Source organism: Leptinotarsa decemlineata, unplaced genomic scaffold, assembly GCF_025532065.1.
Source record: "Leptinotarsa decemlineata unplaced genomic scaffold, Ldec_3_MD MMD2_P_RNA_scaffold_5, whole genome shotgun sequence".
NCBI classification, from domain to species: domain Eukaryota; kingdom Metazoa; phylum Arthropoda; class Insecta; order Coleoptera; family Chrysomelidae; genus Leptinotarsa; species Leptinotarsa decemlineata.
The window spans coordinates 13717907-13739269 of NW_027412532.1; the positions used below are offsets into that span (position 1 = coordinate 13717907).

Below are 21363 nucleotides of genomic sequence, written 5' to 3' on the forward strand. Positions count from 1 at the left end.
CTTAAAGTGAAAAAGACGAATCAATCACTCGAGGAATATTTTGTCGAGCCGCCGTCGGTCATGGGAAGCTAAGACGTTCATTGTGATCCAGTTTATGTGAAAAGGCAATAGAAGGTGTTATTCAAAGTGTGACTAGTGTTTGTTTCTATCAATATATTCTCTTCCCACTGGTTAGGCGTTACACTATCTCTTTCGCCACACAGTTTTGTTAATTACAATATACATAATATGTGTTAGAGTAAATAAATAATTTTTAAATCATTAAAAATAAAATATGTCTGACAGTGATAGTTTAGAAAGTGAAAGTGAGCAACCTCCTGCAAAGAAAGCAAAATCACACTACTACACACTATCAAGCCATCAGTAAGTTATTTATTATTTATATTTTCTAATTAAAGTGTTAATTTATCTGTGCACTAAGCCCGCGTATATTCATTTGGTCTGTCTCAAGAGTCAGTAAATGTAAATTCTACTCTTTTGGTAGATTAGAATTTACACAATTTTCATAGAATATAATATTTTTGAATTAATTATTGATTATTTTTAATTTCATTCTTATGAAAAATAATCCACTAAAACACTCCAAGAAGATAAATGTCTCTGAACTGCATATAATAATGTCAGATCAGACAATTCCGCTTTCTGCTTCGATATGTTTGTTGGGGGTTAAAATGTACACCAATATGTCTTGGCACAATCATGTCGCTGGAATTGCAAAGGCTGCATCTCAAAATCTTGCAACACTGTTTCGAACCAGAAAACTGTACACACCTCAGCAACTGTTGATGCTTTATAAAGCTCAGATCAGACCTTCATTGGAGTATTGTTCTCATGTATGGAGCTCTACCCCCAAACATACCCTGAAGTTGGTGGATTCCATCCAGAAAAGAGCCATCTGTCTGATTGGAGACGCGAACATCACTTGCCACCTTGATAGTCTGGAACATCGAAGAAAAGTTGGAATTTGTCTCTCTCCTATAGATACTTTCACGGGAAGTGTTCAAGGGACCTGGTACAGTACACCTCAAACTCAACTGTTGAAGAACTCTGAGAACGTTTATCCAAATGAATTCAATCTCCAGCGATTCAAACCCAATGTGAATCGCTACTTTCGCACAGGCACCGCTCTGAGAGTGCCTTAAGGATTTTTCTGTAGTGCTTGTGTTTTGTCCTCAAACAAAAAATAATGAAAATAAATGTTCATTGAATGAAGTCATTTTCTGAAAAAAATTCGTAATATTTTATTTTTACATTATGCCATATTAGTTTCTGTCGTAATCTCTTTTTTCATGCATGCTACTTGTACAAAATAATTTGGATGATTCACATTTGCCAGGCGTCCCGTGAGGACTCACAATTTTTTTCCCATTCAGTGTGTACTTCAAAACACTAGTTATGGAATTAAAACAGATATCATTCACATAAACAACGTAATATATGAGAGAGCATTGATATGAAATTACACTTACATTTGTCTTCAATGCCTCATCACCACATATTTGAACTAGCCGAAAGCACATGCACCTCCCTCAGAGACAGGACTTATCTGTCGTGTAACTAAATCTTCATGTAAAAGAAATTGTTTGGAACTCCATGGCATGATCTACACATCTTTGTGTAGATCATGCATGATAAAAAGTCTAGGAAACTTCAGAAGAAACAAGGGAAATAATTATCATATTCATCTATACCTAATTCAGCATAAAGAAATGTTTATATCTCTCTGATGCACTGTCTACAGCTAAGGTATCCGTTATAGAGCTCCACACTTTGTTCAGGTTTCCAAATGGAGAGTTTCCATTAGTTAGCCCCTCAGCTATCATTGGGCTCAGATCAGCATTTAACAATGAGAGCTGTTCCAGCAGTTGGACTACTGTGGCAAAAGGATAATTTCAATGCCAATCCTCCCACACACGCACATTTTCATGCAAGATTTCAAAAATCGGTTATGAAATCACTTTGACTTCGGAAGGAAAAGATTTAACGTTCACTACAGAAGCGCTGCATATCTACACCTTTTACTATAAGTTATTCAGAACAGTAAACAAGGTTCTGGAGTTCAAATTGAGATCACGACGTTACCAACACACCAAGAGAAAAACCGAAAAAATGTGGATTTTAACCGAAAGCCATATTGATGATCGCTTAAGATGTTGAAGCCTTCCAAATATTCAAGGGTATGGTGGTTTACGGCTTCCTCCATGATTTTTGATATCACTGATTACTTTCCTATAAAATCAATATAATAAGTCCATTACCAACCTCAACATCCAGAAAAAAAATTAGAAAATAGTAAAAAATGCCAAGTTAGTTCTCAACTTGCCTAACAATAGGTTATGTAATTGTATAAAGGATCCAAGTTCAACGATGTAAATGACGAAATGAGTGCAATCAATACACTCATCATCAATGTAAATGGGACTTTCCTTAGTTGAGGTCACCAGCCTCCTAAATTGTTACAAACAAGAAAGCAACTCGTCAACGTCGATTAATAAGACTTTCGCAAATTCACTGGGTATATCCAAACATATAAAAAATAATAGTTTTCAATGTGATAATTTTGAATGAATAAGTAGAGATTAAAAATATATCGGAACTTAAAGTGATTGCTAGAAATAATTTACATGTTTCCACCCCATGCGCTTTTCACTATTGCCCTATATACGGCTATTTGTTTTTTGATGCGCTTCGCACGCATTAATTTTTTTTTCCTGCGTTTTTGTTTGTTCGTTATATTGTCATAACCATTGTGAAATAAGTCACCTACTCAAATCTGATTGCGCAACTTGTATGTTTAGAGTTTGTAAGTAGATCTCGTAGACAAACTGTTATAAGGGCAAAAATTTTATTGACCATTTCCAGAAGATTATTCCATCAAAGGCACTGCAATGAGGATTAAATCCGTCATAAAGACGGAGTGTTATTTTTTTAGTTTGGTTTTACTTACTATCCAATAAAATTCTTGAAAATAATCAACGAAGAAAAAATGTTCTTAAGTGTGTCACTCTTGAGTCCACACAAACGATTCATTATGTTGAAAAAATTGTTGGATAACGATGAATGGTATTTATCTCCTCCAAGTCATATATTTTTTTTAATTTTTGCTAAGTATGGATAAGTATAAGGTGGGCTAAAAAGTCAGTAGGCTAACATACTGTTGGAATACTGTACATTTATATTGTGCTCTCTTTGGAACGCTCCCGATCAGTTTGGTCGGTGACGATGATGAATGTGAAAAAGAGAAGAAGAATTAGGGTTAGGAAGTTATAGAGGCATTAGTTATAGTGTCAATTACTTAAGCAGGTTTCAAAATTGTTATAATAATACACATTATAAGTATGCGTTGAGAGTTTTAAAATATTTGTATCTTACAAAAAACTTGAAGTTAAACTATTGTAAAAATGAAAAAGCAGAGGTTCTTGATTGCTTTGTGGATGCCGATTGGGTAGGTGATAGCAAAGATCGTAAGTCTACATCTGGATATGTAATTAGATTATTTGGAAATGTAATATTTTGGAAATCACGGAAACAAACAAGTGTTACAAAATCCTCTACTTTTGCTGAGTATGTTGCAAATATGGTAATTTTTCGAAAAAATCTAAATATATAGAAATACATTATCATTTTGTGAATGAAAATAATGTTAAAGGCATTATCGACATTGTTAAAGTGGATTCAGAAGAAAATGTCGCAGATATCCTTACCAAGTCTTTAGGTAAAGCTAAGTTTCTAAAATTTAGAGAAATGATGAATGTAGCTTAGGGTTTAAGTTTATGTTTTATGCGATATAAATGTAAGGAGGCGTGTTGGAATACTGTACATTTATATCGTGCTCTCTTTGGAACGCTCCCGATCAGTTTGGTCAGTGACGATGATGAATGTGAAAAAGAGAAGAAGAATTAGGGTTAGGAAGTTGTATTGTTGTATTATGAAAAGATGGAGAAATAAACGTTAAGTTAGAATTATGAATATGCGAGTTTATTAACACATACAGATGTCGTTATCAAATCCATATGATTTTTAGTCAACCTCAACCTTTAAAAGACACGTGTACAAATTTCACAGCTATCCGGTTATTACTTTGTGGGATGGAGCACTTTGAGTGGAGCAACTTTTGTAAGTTTGAAGAAAATGAATGATGCTGAGCAGTGTTTGTAGCTGTTCCACCGTGAAAAACCCGAATTTATGCGTCGATATGTGAGAATGGATAAAACATGACCCCATCATTTCACATCAGTACAGAGAGTGTACTAAATTTATGGTATATAGACGGTGGACTGAAATTTGACGCTCACATCAGAAAAATGAAAAGTAAAATTGCCACCGGCTGTTATGCAGTGAGAGTTATTGCTAGAGAACTGGGAGTTCATATTGCAAAAACAGCATATCACGGTTTGGTAGAGTCTCACTTAAGGTATGGTATACCTTTTTGGAGTGTGTGTAGCCTTAATTTGCTGGAGTCTGTATTTGTATTACAGAAGAGAGCTATACTTGTGCAAAGCTAAACCTCGTGACTCATGCAGGCAACTGTTTATAGATGAAAAAATTTTGACGGTTGTAGCTCTTTTTATTGTGGAGACAGTGTGTTTGATTAAGAAACATCTTGTGAAACTTGAGGTTACCACCCATCACTGTACAACTCGTCAGAGCGTACAACTCTCTGGTCAATGACTCCTTATTTTACAATGGTATGAAGATGTATAACCATCTGCAAAGTTACACTAAAGAGATATATATTGATACCAATCAGTACAGAAAAATGATTAAAGAAATTTTGAGTAGTAGACCCTATTACAGTTTGACTGAGTTATATACCGATCATTTTTAACTTAGCATGTTTTATGTGGTTGTTTGTGGTTTTTTATTCAGTGTTTTTATACTTAAGTTTACATTATATTTTATCCATATTTTTATATTCATATGACATTTATGTATTCTTTTATATTTATTTACTAACTTTGTCAACAAGATTTTTTCTTTGGACAATAAAGTATATTATTATTATTATTATTAGAATCAAAACGATCGTCATCTGCGTGGACCGACTCTGAGACGGGTGTTACACGCTCAGTTTAGCATCAGTTCACTCCATGAACCACCACCATGAACGACATCACTCACCCGTTATAATGATGAGTGAGAGTTAACATATTTCATTTTCGGTTCGAAATTTAAATCTGAATTGGTCCACTACAGTTGTCCTAAGATTGTCCGATTGATTTCTACAATTTCAACTTGACTTAGGCCGATGACATACTTGGCAATTTCCGAGCTACAGTGACTACCTGACAGAGTCCGCGATTTCCGAGTGATTTACTGGCAGTCCGAATTTCTGACTGGAGGAAAATATTCCCTTGTCCTCTAGTATCGTTCGCGCCTTCAAGGCAACTATGAAGTCTGCTGCTACAGCTACTGCGATATTTCACCATCAAATGGTGGTATCCTTTTGCGCTTTGGAAGCAGAAGACGCTCTTGCTGGGAGGCGCCTCCCAAGGAGGTACGACGTGCACCTGTACCACTGAAAGAGGAACCAGGAAGAAAGGTTTTCTGTTTTCTACAAAAAAAATCAGAGAACATACAAACAAGTTTTTTACCTATTACCGAATGTCCATATATAAAGTCGTTCGATGAACTTGTGGCAATTGATCGACATTTGCTACCGAAAGATTGCACCATGAAAGTAAAATACATGCTTGTAGTATAATTCAAGTAAACGATATAGTGCAACCTACCTTTCAACAGATCCCCTTTAATAATATAGTTACATATATAAATATTTCGTTTATATAGGTGGGTGAGAAAGTAGGGATTCAAATAACAGGGTGATAATTGAAAATACTTCACTACTTCACTAACTTTCTTCGAAAGATTCTGATAATTCATTTTCCATATTATCTGTTTCACTATCACTGTGGTCATTTGAATCGATAGTGAATTTATTTCCACCATAAATATGGAAGTGTCCAATCTCCATAAAGTCTTTTTCAACTAAAACTACTTTTTTAATCCTTTTCTGCCACTCATCTTCGGTAATATTATATACTTCTTTTTCAATTAGCTCTATTACCTTCATATCAAGTTTTGGAAAATTATTTTTACGCTTGATGATAGCCCCAAATCAACTCGATGGGATGGGAAACACAAAATAGGGGGGAAGTCTCAATATGGTGTGTCCATACTTTTTAGCAAGTCTCAAGGGCATACACTTTTTCAAATGTTTCTGTCTGTAAAACTTCAAGTAGTTGGTTTTTGGTATAGTAATCTTCAAAATACAAATTGATATTCATTAAAAAACTTTGTATTTCATCTTCCCTCGAATTTTTATTCGATACTTTGATGAGCTGTCGCGAATTAGAAAGCGTTGTGAAGAACTAGTAGACTATTTGCATCCAAATTTGAGATCAATGTGTTCTCAAACCATTCCTCGAATATATAAGCTTCCATGTTCTTATGATAGTCAACATTGCAGTCCTCAAGTTTTTTTCCACATAATTTCAAAAAATTCGGAACCCATCCTTTATTTCCACTGTAATGCACAATGATTAGTCGCGATCCTTTGTTTGCAGGCATGTTAAGCGTACATATTCTCGAACCATCAGTCCACCCTTTCGTAACTATGTCGTGAGTGTCATACCAAGTTTAGTTCAAATAAAAAATTTGCCGTTGTTCTTGTCTACATTTAGTTATTTGTTCTTAGTATTTGTTACACAATTCCACTATTCTTCTGCTTTCCATAACTGTTTGACGTTTGTTTATTATTTTAAATCTAAATCCTAGGTTCTTTATACGATTCTGGAGAGTTTTGTCACAGCAACTCACGTTATGCCCGGAAGTATTCAATTTCTTTCTTATGATTTCAGTTATTCCTATAACTGCTTTTTTAACAGTCGTATATTGTTTTTTTCAATGATTTCATTAGATGAACATCTAAAGGTTCTGGTAACCCCGTATTACATCGCGTCTTGCGTTCATAAGGTTTGTTCGTGACTATTTTACGTACAATTGAGAAAGGATTTTCGATCAAATCTGATGTTGCTTGTAATAGTTTGTTTTCCTCGAAACCAAATTTGAGATGTAGATTCTCATATATGTTGAAACATACTCTATATGTTCCAATATTCAAATGCATCCGAATCATAAACACTGGTATTTCTTTTTCGTATTGTTCACCATCGCTATTGGAATCACTACCCAGGAAAAAGTCTACGTTGTTATCACACTCGTTATAACTATTAGTACTTGTCCAAGGATACTACATAAATAGATAACAAAAATTTTAAGTAGTTATAACTGCACCGATACCGAATTTCAACACTCAAATTGCGATCAGTTCCTGAACTGAACATTGACAACACGACGGTTCACATTCTATTCGTCACCGTAACATGGCTTTAAAATTTAATTTTTTGACGATTCAGCCAATCATTAAACTCGGTTAGTAAAAATCATCCAATACGAACCGCCAATTCTTCAGTCCCCGTGGACTAGTTGGTAGCGGCTTTATTTCTTTGTATTGGTTATTTGGCCGACACTTTAAATATGCACAATACCAGTTACTTCGACTATACATACTCGCATGTTATACACATCTTTCTAAATAGTTTTATTGTATCACATTCAATTCTTGATGATAGAGAAGTAGAAGAAAACGAACTAGCTCATCTCCCAATCTCTTCTTGAAAAATTCTCCCTTTCAATTCAAATTCAATTTGTGCTTTCATTTGTTAAACTGCCACAATAAAATCGGATGTCAATTTATAGTTCTCAATAAAAAAAGTTTTACAATGAATTTTTATTACAGGCAACAATTTCGAATAGAGAAGTGGAAACAAAGGTTTATTTTTGAAAATTGTGGGTGTGGTCTAGTTGCACGCGGAGAAAAGTTTTTCAATATCTTGGTTTTCCCCACGGTCCCAACGATATGTTTTCGGAAATATGAGATTAATTTTTGGTTTTTAAAATATCGAGAGTGGAATATTTTGAATTTGTCTCAATTTCTATTTTTAGAAGTTGCTTAAATGGACTCTATTATTCAAAGAGTTTCATATATGATTTTAAATGAAACTAATAAATGTAAAACTAAAACTTGTGATTACAGAAAAGCTGAGGCGACACATTTTTGTTTTTCGCACACACACACACACACACACACACACACACACTTCTGATGGTCACTTACCCAAAATAGACATATCTTGTATCCTAGCCACATTTTCAAATATCAACCATTTATCGACAACGTTCAAGACTGAGTTTTAGATTAAAATGCAAGTGAAATTTGACTTCGAACTGACCATCAGTGTTTGACCCCTCAAATCCAGTCAGTGGTTACTGAAAATAAAAACGTTCAGAACCAGTTCAAGAATGTTTTTTTATTATTATTCACTTCCATATTTACACAAACTTATCGGTTGCATGCTGCAATCATAGACCCTGATAGTAAAAACAAATATGAACAGTTGTGTTGTGAATGATACAATTGGACATCGGTATTGACTATCGACCGTACGTTGTCTGTTCAAAGATGAAGATGAATTTTCATTTTTCCCAAAAAATATTTATTTATTCATCAATTTATATTTTGTCCCATAAAAAGTAGTTCTTGTCAGCCGTTCCTCTCAGTAGTTCCCCGAAGCAGTTCTGATATGCACTTTTTGATATGTCATGATAGTCTAATCAACAAGTTCAAAAACATGAAAAATAGAGATAAAGGTTCTAAAAATATGAGCGATAGCTCATTCGATTCGGAATCACCTCTGGAAAAATGTTTTTGAAGGATTTTGGTGCAGGTAAAAATTGCAATTGTTATTAACAAAATAAGATTAAAAAAATGGTATTTAATTTTCCGTTAATAACTCAAAACATATTAATATTTAAGCAATTTAAAAAAAAAAGCTCATTAAAAAGGAGGAAATTTCAGATAAAAAAGTCCCGACTCCCGAAACTCTATCTACATTATTCATAATATTAATTTAACGTTGAAAATGACGTTGACGTTGAAAAATAGGGTTCCGCGCGGCTGTTACGGCATGCGCGCGCTGCCGCTATAGAGAAATCATCAAAAGAAATAATTTTTTTATAACATAAAATATCATTTTAAAACTTTGAAAAAAATCTAGTATCTTCTTAATACTTGAATGAATCGAGTCCCGTAGAAAATAAAGTTTTATCACCATTTTTCAAAAAGATATTCAATTGTTAACTAAAAAATTTTTTCCCAATCTCCGTTGGCATATATAATGGGATACAAGGTATAAATAATTGGCCTATAAATTTTAAACTTCGTGGAGCCCTTTTGATATATATCCTTCATATGATCCTGCGATAAAAGTTCATAAAAATTTATTAATTTGTTAATTATGATTTTTTATAACTATTGCAAAATGAAATATCTGAAAATTGTTGATAAAAATTTGTTTTTCATTTAATATTTACCTATGTCTGCTACTAAATATGAATATTGAGGAACGATTTTTTTTAATCATAATTTCTATTTTTCTTTGATAATCTCATTTTTTTAATTTATATTTTCTTTATATCAAAAAAACAAAAACAGCCATGTGTCACTATTTGTGCAAAAAAAGAACAATATTAAAAAAATTTAAAAAAATACCGATTTTTTACACAAAAAGTGGCACATGGTTGTTTTTGTTTTTGATATATCGTAAAAATTAATTTGTTCAAAACAAATTATTAAATAAATAAAGAAAATATATAAAAAAAATTCAGATCATCAAAGACAAATAGAAATTATGATTTTAAATAATCGTTTCTTAGCATTCATATTCAGTAGCAAAAAAATGTTAATCAACAATACGTTTATAAACAATAAAAACTTACAAAAAAAGCGATTTTATTTTTAAAACCATAACATTCATCACAATTTTTTAAACAAATAGAGCTAAAAATTATGAAAAATCGTTTTTATATAACTTTAAATAATAAGAATACGAATTAACTTGAATATCAATAAACCAATTTTTGTTCATTGCTTTAACTGAATTTTTCACTTTTTAACGTCTTCGATTATTAACAACAAAGTAGAAAACCAAATTTTTTTAATTTTTCCAACGGGAATCTTTTTTAAAGGCTTTCAAGAAAAACTCCAAGAAGTGAGTGAGTGAGTGAGTGAGTGAGTTTTCAGTTTAAAAATTATCAACGTTTTTATGTATATTTAAAACTTGTAAAAATTAGTTAATTAATTAAAGTGTATCTAATAAAATAATCACGGGAAAAAAATTTTCCATGGATTTTCGTTTATTCAAGTGTCTAGAAGGTATGTGATTTTTTTTTCTCACTAATTATACTCACTATTTGTTTGAAGGTGGTTGACAATGTTTCGTGGTGTATTTCATCAGTTCGGACTTCCATTGTCTAATATAATATAAATCAATTCCAAACCAAGTTACGTCACGACGTTTCGATTGTTAGTATCCACAATTGTCTTTGGGTGATAACAATTATACTCAAATATAAAAATTATAAAATTAAGTATAATCATACTTAATTTAATTGTTCAAAGGTCCGTATCGGTTAACGCGTGTGGGACGCGTATCGCCCGGTTTTAGCGCTATTTTCGCCTCTAAATTAAAATTATAAATATTGGTAATAGAATTCCGGGAGGTTGGACTTTTTTCAAGGAAATTTTCTCCTCTTTATGGATCTTTTTTCAAATTTCGGATATCTTCAATATTTTCAGATACTAAACCCCGTTTTTTTTCCTAAATTGTTCATACCTTTTCAAATTTTTCAAAAAGTTGCTAGAGGTCATTCCGAATCGAATGAGCCCAGTATCATAATTTTCGGTGCCCTTGGTTCCAAAAAAAAAATCCTTGTGATACAGACTATATTGGTATCATTGTCATAACCATATACTATTCCGATGTTTCGTCATTAGTTATGACACTTGGAAGCAAATCTGAATCGCAATTTTGGAATAAACTTCGTTCGTTTTATTTGCAATACACTTTTACTGTAAGTCAACTCGCTTTTATTTAAAAACGACTTTTCTGAATTATGAACTATACCCTGCACTCCGCTTATTTTTCAGTGTTGAAAAGGTGACATCATAGAAAATATTCTTCAAAATGAAAATCATGTTCAAATGCGCATGCTCTCTTTTCAATCAATAAAAAAATACACAAATAATTTCAAATAATAATTTTTCATTAGTACATTAATTCGTTAGTACATTAATATGAAAAACACATCTTGTGATAAGCTTACGCAATGATCTTCGCCTCCTCTATTACGTATGGTTACCAAATCTCGTCGGTTACAACCTCAACACATCAAAAAGTGATGAATCGTCTTCCTCAGTATTATCAAATAATTGAAATTGTAGATGCAATGTTCCAGCATCATCGCAAAAATTTTCCCAGGAATAGAAATCAATGCCCAAACAGCACGTCTTATCAAAAAAATTATAGTAGGTTTTCAAAGGGCAACAAATGGTACCAAATTGTGGAGCCAGAACATGACTGCTCTCTTTGATAAACGAGATCTCGTACCTGAAACGTCCTTCTTCTGCTGGTTCCCCGAAATAGTAGCAACCAGTCCATAATAACTTTTTTGTATACTGAAAATGTAAAGATAATCTGAACACCCTATTGAAAGCGTAACAGATGAATATTCCACGACTTTTCAAATGAAGGTTGCTGAAATTACGTATCTGAAATTCTTTTGTACTCGAGATTGTAAGATCACTATGTACTTGGAAGCAATGGGCATTCGCGTCCTTCGTAGGACCAATCCAATTACAGCGATTATGAAACCGCAGTGGGCACAAAACAATCTTCAATGAACAAATCCCACGATGGATAAACATACGTCCTCGATAGCCACAGCCATTATTCAAGCATTCATTGGGGAGGTTAATGGCAATTGCATCAGAATCCATAGTTATTCTTTCGGTATCTACCTGAAAATTGCAATGTGATCAATTGAGGTCCACTGAGTAAAAAAATCAATGTTTTTTTTATTTAGTCAGTTTAGAGATGGATCAACTTGATTGACTAATTTAGTCCACTCGGGTTCTGGCCGGCGCTGGTCCGACCGTAACTGGTTTTTACGACCGAAACCGAATTTCAGCAACGGTCTCAGTTTCGGCTGAAACATCCCTGCCAAGGATTGTTTTGAGGGAAAAATAAAGAAAACGTTATTATAATCAGTCAGTCTTAATTTTTTTATCTTTAAATAACAACTTGATGCAGTCTTCGACATTTTTACTTATTGATAATCAACAAAGCAACATAACAACCCCTTATTTAAGAAAAAATATTATTTGCACCTTAAAAATATTTAAAATAGGTGAGGTGTTTACTTGAGTAGGTGTAGATTCTTCTTTTGAATATCATTAATGGTTTTTCAAAAATATTAAATATGAAATTACTTATTTAAGTTGTTACTTAATACTTATTTGATTGATGATTTGTTTATTTTGTTGAAATTCATGTTCACTGAGGATACACTACAAAAACACACTTTTGTCTATTTTCCACGATATTCGTGGAATTCTATGTAAGCAAAGTAAATCACAAAGTAAGTCACGACATGATTAAGCACGTGGACGCGGCAAAATGTCTTCGTCACTTGTATGAAGTTCAACGCGCCGAACATGACCGATCACAGCGCGAGAACTCCCGAATGCAGTTTCGGTCTTGGTCGTACTTTCGACAGGTTTCCCTCCGAAACCCGTTTTTTGCCGAAACTCGACCGAAACCGAACTTTCAGTCGGACACCACAGAAGCTACATAAATAATTACTTCACATTATTTATGCTCATAGTAGTCTAGTTCACATGTACTTTTTTTTGTAAAATTTTTCAGCCCTGTCCAAAAATTACGACCAAGGTGTCATTCGATTCGTATTTTTGCCTCGAAAGTTTAAGGAAAAGTCCGAAAAAGCGCCGATAAAAATCACAAAAGTTATAAACAATTAAGTGAAAAAAAAGTGGGACTTTAGTTTTTTTTTAATATCTCCGAGAATTTTCAAAATTTTGGAAATTTGAAAAAAGATTTGAAAAGATCAATGAATTTGCGTAAAAAAAGTCCGGACTCCCGAAACTGTACCTCGATTATTTATAATTTTTACAGAGCCCTGAAAATAGAGCCAAAAGCGGGTAGTCTGGCTTCCGCGCGCCTTTCGCCATTCTGACATAAAAACAAAAAAAATTATTTAAACATATTAAATGTAAATATTAAGGAATGAAAAAATTCATGTAATGTTGGGATACATCAATAAACAATAATCCGCAGTCAAAAAATTTTTATCCCAATTTTAACGTTAATTATAAATTTGTTAATTGATAACTTTTTCTGAATTGAAAGATAATATAAAAATCCCTATGATTATGAAACTAAAACCCTGGCATTTTTTTTCTTTGGTGAAGTTATCTTTAATAGGCAAAAAAATAGATTACCGTTGCCAAAATAAAAAAATTGTTATTTTCTATTTTTTTATTGACAATTGAAAATTATAATTTTATAAAAAATACATTACAATTTTTTTTCTAATTTTTCATTGTTTCAATGTCTCATGGCTAAAAACTAATCAATAATTTTTTTTTTATTTTCATAGCTATTGTTAATAAATTTATTATAAACAAATACATTGTTTATAAGCAAATCGAATTTTTTTTGCATTATTTTAATTGAAAATAATCATGATTTTTAGAAAAAAAAAATGGTTTCTTAAAAAAAAAATTTGTTGCTGAAAAATGCGTTTGTTAATTAACAATCATTTTTTGCAACTAAATATTAAAATTAAGGAACCGTTTTTTTTTTAATCATAAATTCTATTGTTCTTCAAGGTTTTGAAAAAACTTTTTTTAATTCTTTTTTTAATTGTTTATTTAAAAAAAATGTTATAAACAAATTTTTTTTCAATACTTTGTTCTATAATAAAAGTAACTTTGTGTTTTTTTTAATTTATTCTATTTTTTATAAAACTTTTAATATTGTGATACCTTGATACTTGTCTTTTTCATTCGCTCCTTCGCTTTTATAATTATAATAACTTTCAAACTATTGCAGTTATGATAAATATGCTTCAAGTCTTCTTTGTTCATTATGAATTTATTAACAATTTAAACCTTTTACTAAAGTTGTAGTCCTATTATTTATTTAATTATTGATCCTTATTTATTAAAAAAAGAAAAATTAAGGCTTTTCAGCATAAACTTCGTGTCATGTAACAATAAATCAATCATAAGGATTTTATTACTTGCACTTTTATTAGTTGTAGGATCATTAACATTCACTTATTGTCATATTTGTATGGAATTTAAGAAAATTAAATGAAGCAATCAGTCATTCTGTTAATTTAATTTTAATGAGTTTACTCATTAACCTTCTTTAAATTTCACAAATTTTTAAATTACTTTAAAAACCTTTAATGCTCACAAATTTTTAAATTACTATAAAATTCCGGTTTATAACCTGTATGCGATATTCTTTTGTTACGTGGACGAAACATCTGCTTACGGATTTGGAGAGTTTACCTTTATACCTAACCTGAACATCATTTATATATCTCCAGAGCATGCCATACAGTTCTAGTATTCAGTTAACAGTGAAGTAGTTCGTATCGTTCGTGTATTTTATTCGTCTGGAATTTTGTTGTAAACATATTTATTATCAAAAATGGCCATTGATATTTCTGTGAGTTGTTTCATTTGTGGCAATCTACTATAGTCTATTTCAAAAGAGTGTAGAGTAATAAAATCTCATTAAGTATTCAAAAGCGCTACAGGGTGATCCGTCAATAAATTCTGTCACTTCCCTAGTCCGCATTGCAAAAGTATGTCGTTTCATAAAGAGCAGGTAGGTATCACCCTGTTTTAAGGGATTTGTCCATTGTTATCGACGGATAAATACTGAGCCAGAGGCGCGCTAGTGGGATAATTGCCAAAAGAATATGCATTCATAAAAATTATATTAAAGGAAATAAAAATTTAATACAGCAGAACAGTGTTATTAAAAAAATATAAAATGTAACAATAAAATATATACGAACCGAAATCGGGAAATACTCACAAACACACACGAACGAACTTTACGTATTGAAACACTTGTGGGGACTTTAAATCAATTTATTCACAAAAACGACAAGAACTTTACTGGATACGTTATTACAATTTGACACTTGAACAATACTAAAACTGTGAACTTTCCTTAACGTTTAACAACACTCTATTTATACCCTAATTGAATGTTCTAGAGATTACTAGGTACAATTTTCGAGAACCTTCCGAGAAAATAATTATTCAGACTACCCTTAATTCTAAACCCTAACCTAAGCAAAAGTGTCACTGTCACTGATACACTGGTCTCTGTCCAGATTGCTTATCCCGCTACAGTATATTTACAATTCAATTAAATTATTCTACATCAGTATAGTCTTCATCCGAAGAACTGTCATCATCCCCTGGTGTTATAATTATAGGGTCAACCACCTGATCGACCAAGTTGTCCAGTTCCCACATTTTATCTTCCTCTTTTAAAACATGCTGGATTGCTTTTTGCCAGTTTTCTGATGTGATTTCCATAATGGCTTGATCAAACAATACCTTGACATCTTTCATTTTAAATGTGGTATTGTGCCTTGCAACATATCCTTTAACTTGTGCCCATATAAGTTCTATAGGATTTAATTCGCAATGATATGGCGGTAGGCGCAGCACAGTTACTTTATACTTTTCTGCTACATCTTCTACGGCATATTTCATGAAGCGAGATTTATGTTGTTTTACTATGGCTAGTAGTTCCTTCTTTACTGAATTCGTCTCAAACTGAATACCTTTATTTGACAGCCAGTTAATAATTTCTTGCTTTCTCCAAGCTGAAGTTGGTACCTTCTCTAAGCGCCTTGAATGGTAGCTTGCATTATCCATAACCACGACCGAATCAGCTGAAAGAAATTTTAACATTTCCCCGAAGTAGTCTTCGAAGACATCCGAATTCATGTCCTCATGATAATCTCCCGTCCGGCACGACTCAAAGCTTAACAAACCTCCTTTTAAAAATCCGTCTTCGCTTCCAATGTGAGCAATTATAAGCCTCTTCCCTTTTCCCGAAGGCACTTTAATACCCGTCGAAAGGCCTTCTATGAAAGCTTGGCGAGAACTTGTTATATTTTTATCTTGCCACATTATTTTGACTATATAACCTTCGTTTATCCACGTCTCATCAAGATAAAAAATTTTCTTTTGCTCTCTGCGGTACTGCTTTATAGTTGTCAAATATTTTCGTCTCCAGCAAACAATTTCATCACTTTCCAGTAATAGTGCCTTTCGATTGTGCTTTTCCCAGGCAAAATTCATACTTTTTAAAGTTTTCCATAAAAGTTTTCTGGATATCAAAGGAATATCGTTATCTTGGCTTATCTCGATAAATATTTTTTCAAGAGTGGGTATTTCCTTTTTAAAATAAAACGAATGAACTTTTCTTCGAATGTCACATTTGGTGTCTTCATCTAAGATTTTTATTGGTCTTCCTGATTTTCTCTTGCATGGACTTACCTGGCCTGATATCTTTCTTTCTCGCAATAATTTAAAAATCGTGGACTGTCCAATTCCAGTCATTCGGGCACATCGCTCAACACTTTCTTGCACAGACAAACTAGGGTGATCGTGTTTTATGCAATCATATACATTTAAAATTATAACTTTTTCGCAAACGGAGAATTTTTTACACTTCTTTTCTTTGGAGTAAATGTCCCCATTTTATAACTTTTTCACTATTTCTATATCACAATATCACTGTACGTTTAATTGGTGTAGTAACAATTACTATTATAACTCGAATGTTTAAGACACCATTACAATATATTTAAACCCTTTTTCTTAATTACCTGGGTTTAATAGGTATTGCATGATTGGTGGGCAGGGTCAAAAAGGGATTATTATAATGACATGGCACCTCGGAACTAAGTGTTAACCCTTTTTTGAGAAATCATGCTCAAGTATATGAACCCAAATTGCATATTAAATAAGTTTACAAGAACCACTAAAATTAATCTTAATCTTTTTTTAAGAAATTTTACTTACCTAAATACATGTAGGTACTTAGTTTTAGACCAAATTACTTCCCAAAAATGGCCTTTTATTATTATCTATGTCTGTAATTTTTAATTTACTTTAATTATTAAGTTTAATAATCCTAAGATTTGCCTACGCCCATGGACGACAACGAAATTCAGGCAAATTTTATGACACTTCATGATTTATTACTCTACACTCTTTTGAAATAGACTATAGTTGTTTATAACTTTTGTAATTTTTATCCCGCGTTTTCGGACCTTTCCTTAAACTTTCTAGGCAAAAATACGAATCGAATGACACCTTGGTCGTAATTTTTGGACAGGGCTGAAAAATGTCACCAAAAAGAGCTAAATCGAGTACATGTGAACCAGACTATAGTGGCGTAATGGTTTTCTGTATGGTTTTCAATGACATCGATAGAAAATTATTTATTCGCTTCAAAAAGAGCGATTTCAAGGAGGAACTTCCACATATGTAGCCTAACAGATTTTTATAGAAAATTGTGAACTTCAGCCAAGTCTTTTGACGAACGTGGCAGCATGAGACTTTTTTCAACTCGAGTGGAGTTTATTCCAAGTTAACACATCTCTAAATCTGTTCGCTCATAATAACGGATCTATCGTGTATAGATACATCTTTTATTCCACAGTTTTGGAAAGAGTTATCCATTTCGCTAGTTCATCAGCTTATGTCAACACAAAATATATTTAACATTTTTAAAATAAATTCACTGAGACTCACCTCTCACTACTGATATCTTCGAAGTCTTCCGATTGAACTTTCTGTTCTGTCAAGTAAAGTTATCTACTGATTCAATAGATGTGGTCATGAACTTTTGTGCACTCGGATATACCTGAATTCTACCTGTATTCATTAATATGGTTCGTTCATAGAAAAGGAGGATCTAGGTAAAAACTTAAGGTACACCTTTATTATTTCAATAAATCCAAATTATATTTTCATACAGATATCTGTATGAAAATATTGTGTATGTTCACTTCAATCGCTTCAGCGGCGAATTCGTCTCGATCAGTCGCTGGGAACAGACGTGTGTCAGATTGTGTTTAATTTGTAGTCGCTGCAGTTTTTATGTGACTTTTTGTGAAAACAGGAAAAAACTTTCTAAGTGTAAAAGTGTTCTTCACTTTCCGTTGATATTGGAAATTTGGAAGTGGTAAAGAGTACCACGAAATTACCTCCGGGGCCGGACCCCGGAGCCTGTATACTCTTCTCTACGACTGTACGACTGTAAAAGAAATGAAAGTTCCAAAGACCAGACCTTCTCTAGGACGGGGTAGAGCGAGGAGCAGACCATCGACGCCGACGCCAGGAAACACGGACAATCAAACTGATCGTGAGTGCGGTAGTGTAACAGCAAAAACTAAAAATCACTCCGCGAACGTAGCCCACAAGAGTGGTAGTGCAAGTTCATTACTAAACCAGAGTCTACGGATTTTTCAATGGAAGCAGGGGTCCTGTTTATCCCCACACCTATACTCTCTGTATACATATGACTTTCCAATGTTCGCAAAAACGAATTTAGGCATATATGCAAATGATACTGCCATATATGCTCATTCTTACTCTAGTGAGGTGGCAACACGCTAAATACAGATTCACCTGGATCGGTTGGTTGTACCGTACATGGAGAGGAATAAGATAAGGCTAAATCCGTCAAAGACTGAACTTGTCAATTCACCGACGTGAAGATATTCAGGAAATTGAGGATTCAAGGAAAGTGTGTGGAAGAACAGAAAAGTGCGAAGTATCTGGGAGTTATCCTGGACAAGCGCTTGAATTTTCATGAGCACTTGAGTGTGGCAATTCAGAGAACGGGAGCGGCCTCTCATTGCACGAAATTCCAAACTGAGTGTGGACAACAAGCTCCTGATATACAAGCAAATTATCAGGCCAGCTATGTTGTACGCTTGTCCTTGTTCTGTCCTGTAGCCTTAAGAGGACTCCGTTGCGGAGACTCGATACGGTGCAGAATAAGGTGCTTCGTATCGTGGCTGATAATGATCGATACATTTCATTGAAGCGTTTACGAGGCATAGCGAAAGTCGAGCCGATTACGGATTTGATCCGAAGGCTTGCTTATAAACACTTCAAACAACTTCCTGCAGACATTCTGTCCTGGTTTTTTCATAACTTTTTCCAGGAGTATCCAGCTAAACAACACATCGACAGCTATGTTTTTATTTGATTGACCTGAATATCAAAACCATGTAATGATGTACATAAGCCTTCGCGGCAGGAGGCATATTACCTAGATGTTTTATTAAAGTCTATGTTTCTGGGTGAGCATCCCCGCCCCCTTTAACATCGCGGAGGCGTTCCCCACCGCCTCCTCTCGGCGGGGACGCATCTATCTGGAGTCATTTTGCTACTCTACCCTTAAGGTAGAGGTACTCATGAAATGTAGGCATGTAAATAGTTCATTTTAATAAAAATGATTTTTGCTTTTGCCATATACCCATGATTCGTCATTAGTTATGACACTTGGTAGCAAATCTGAATCGCAAAACCTAAGCGATTCGCATGCAACGATTTTTTTGTCATAATTCAGCAATTTTTAAATAAACTTCGTTCGTTTCATTTGCAATACACTTTTACTGTAATTCAACTCGCTTTTATTCAAAACCGACTTTTCTGAATTATGAACCATATCCTACAGTTCGCTTGTCACGTGTATACTCGTACATACAAGTTATTTTTCAGGGTTGAAAAGGTGACATCATAGAAAATATTCTTTGAAATGAAAATGATGTTCAAATGGAAAACATCCGAAACATGCATTCGTGCTTCAGCCAAACAGTACTGTTGATGTGCATGCTCTCTTTTCAATCAATAAAAAATACACATATAATTTCAAATAATTAAATTTTATTCGTTAGTACCTTAATATGAAAAACACATCTTTAAGAAAAGAAAAACAATCAAAATGGGTGTGACATACAAATCGCAAAAGGCTGACAGTACAAAAGCCTCAATATCATTACACAAACTTCATTGAAAAATTGAATGTGATAAGCTTACGCAATGATCTTCGCCTCCTCTATTACGTATGGTTACCAAATCTCGTCGGTTACAACCTCAACACATCAACAAGTGATGAATCGCCTTCCTCAGTATTATCAAATAATTGAAATTGTAGATGCAATGTTCCAGCATCATCGCAAAATTTTTCCCAGGAATAGAAATCAATGCCCAAACAGCACGTGGCATCAAAAAGTTTATAGTAGGTTTTCAAAGGGCAACATACGGTACCAAACTGTGGAGCCAGGACATGACTGCTCTCTTTGATAAACGAGATCTCGTACCTGAAACGTCCTTCTTCTGCTGGTTCCCCGAAATAGTAGCAACCAGTCCATAATAACTTTTTTGTACACTGAAAATGTAAAGATAATCTGAACACCCTATTGAAAGCGTAACAGATGAATATTCCACGACTTTTCAAATGAACGTTGCTGAAATTACGTATCTGAAATTCCCTTGTACTCGAGATTGTAAGATCACTATGTACTTGGAAGCAATGGGCATTCGCGTCCTTCGTAGGACCAATCCAATTACAGCGATTATGACACCGCAGTGGGCACAAAACAAACTTCAATGAACAAATCCCACGATGGATAAACATACGTCCTCGATAGCCACAGCCATTATTCAAGCATTCATTGGGGAGGTTAATGGCAATTGCATCAGAATCCATAGTTATTCTTTCGGTATTTACCTGAAAATTGCAATATGATCAATTGAGGTCCACTAAGTAAAAAAATCGTTAATTTTTTTATTTAGTCAGTTTGGAGATAGATCAACTTGATTGACTAATTTAAGTCCACTCGAGTTCTGGCCGGCGATGGTACTGAAGCTTAGTATCCGACCGATACTGAATTTCGGCAACGGTCTCAGTTTCGGCCGAAACCGAAACTTCCTTACAAGGATTGTTTTGAGGAAAAAATAAAGAAAACGTTATTACCTATAATCATTGGTCTTCATTTGTTTTAACTTTAAATTACAACGTTATGCAGTTTTCTTAATTTTTACTTATTGATAATCAACAATGCAAAATAACAACCCCTTATTTAAGAAATAATAATAATTGCATCTTAAAAATACTTAAAATAGGCAAGGTGTTTATTTGAGTAGGTGAAGATTCTTGTCTTGAATATTATTAATGGTTTTTCAAAAATATTACATATAAAATTACTTATTTAAGTTATTTAATAGCACCATATGTACTTAATATTTAGGTAATAAGAAAAGTAAATCAAAAAGCAAGTCACGACATGATTAGGCACGTGGACGCAGCAAAATGTCTT

The 21363-nt window shown here is 33.4% G+C and overlaps 2 protein-coding genes across 2 annotated transcripts in view; one reads left to right on the top strand and one right to left on the bottom strand.

Moving 5' to 3' along the window:
- The window catches only part of LOC111517639 (inositol monophosphatase 1), a 34229-nt gene extending 25897 nt beyond the window's left edge, over positions 1 to 8332 (bottom strand). Inside the window, exon 1 of the mRNA XM_074169585.1 lies at positions 8180 to 8332. Coding sequence (XP_074025686.1) covers positions 8180 to 8212 — 33 coding nt within the window. The 5' untranslated portion in view covers positions 8213 to 8332. The remainder of the gene's footprint in view (positions 1 to 8179) is intronic.
- Positions 1 to 21363, top strand: part of LOC111517636 (ATP-dependent helicase brm-like) — a 98000-nt gene that overhangs the window by 36022 nt on the left and 40615 nt on the right. The window lies entirely within an intron of this gene.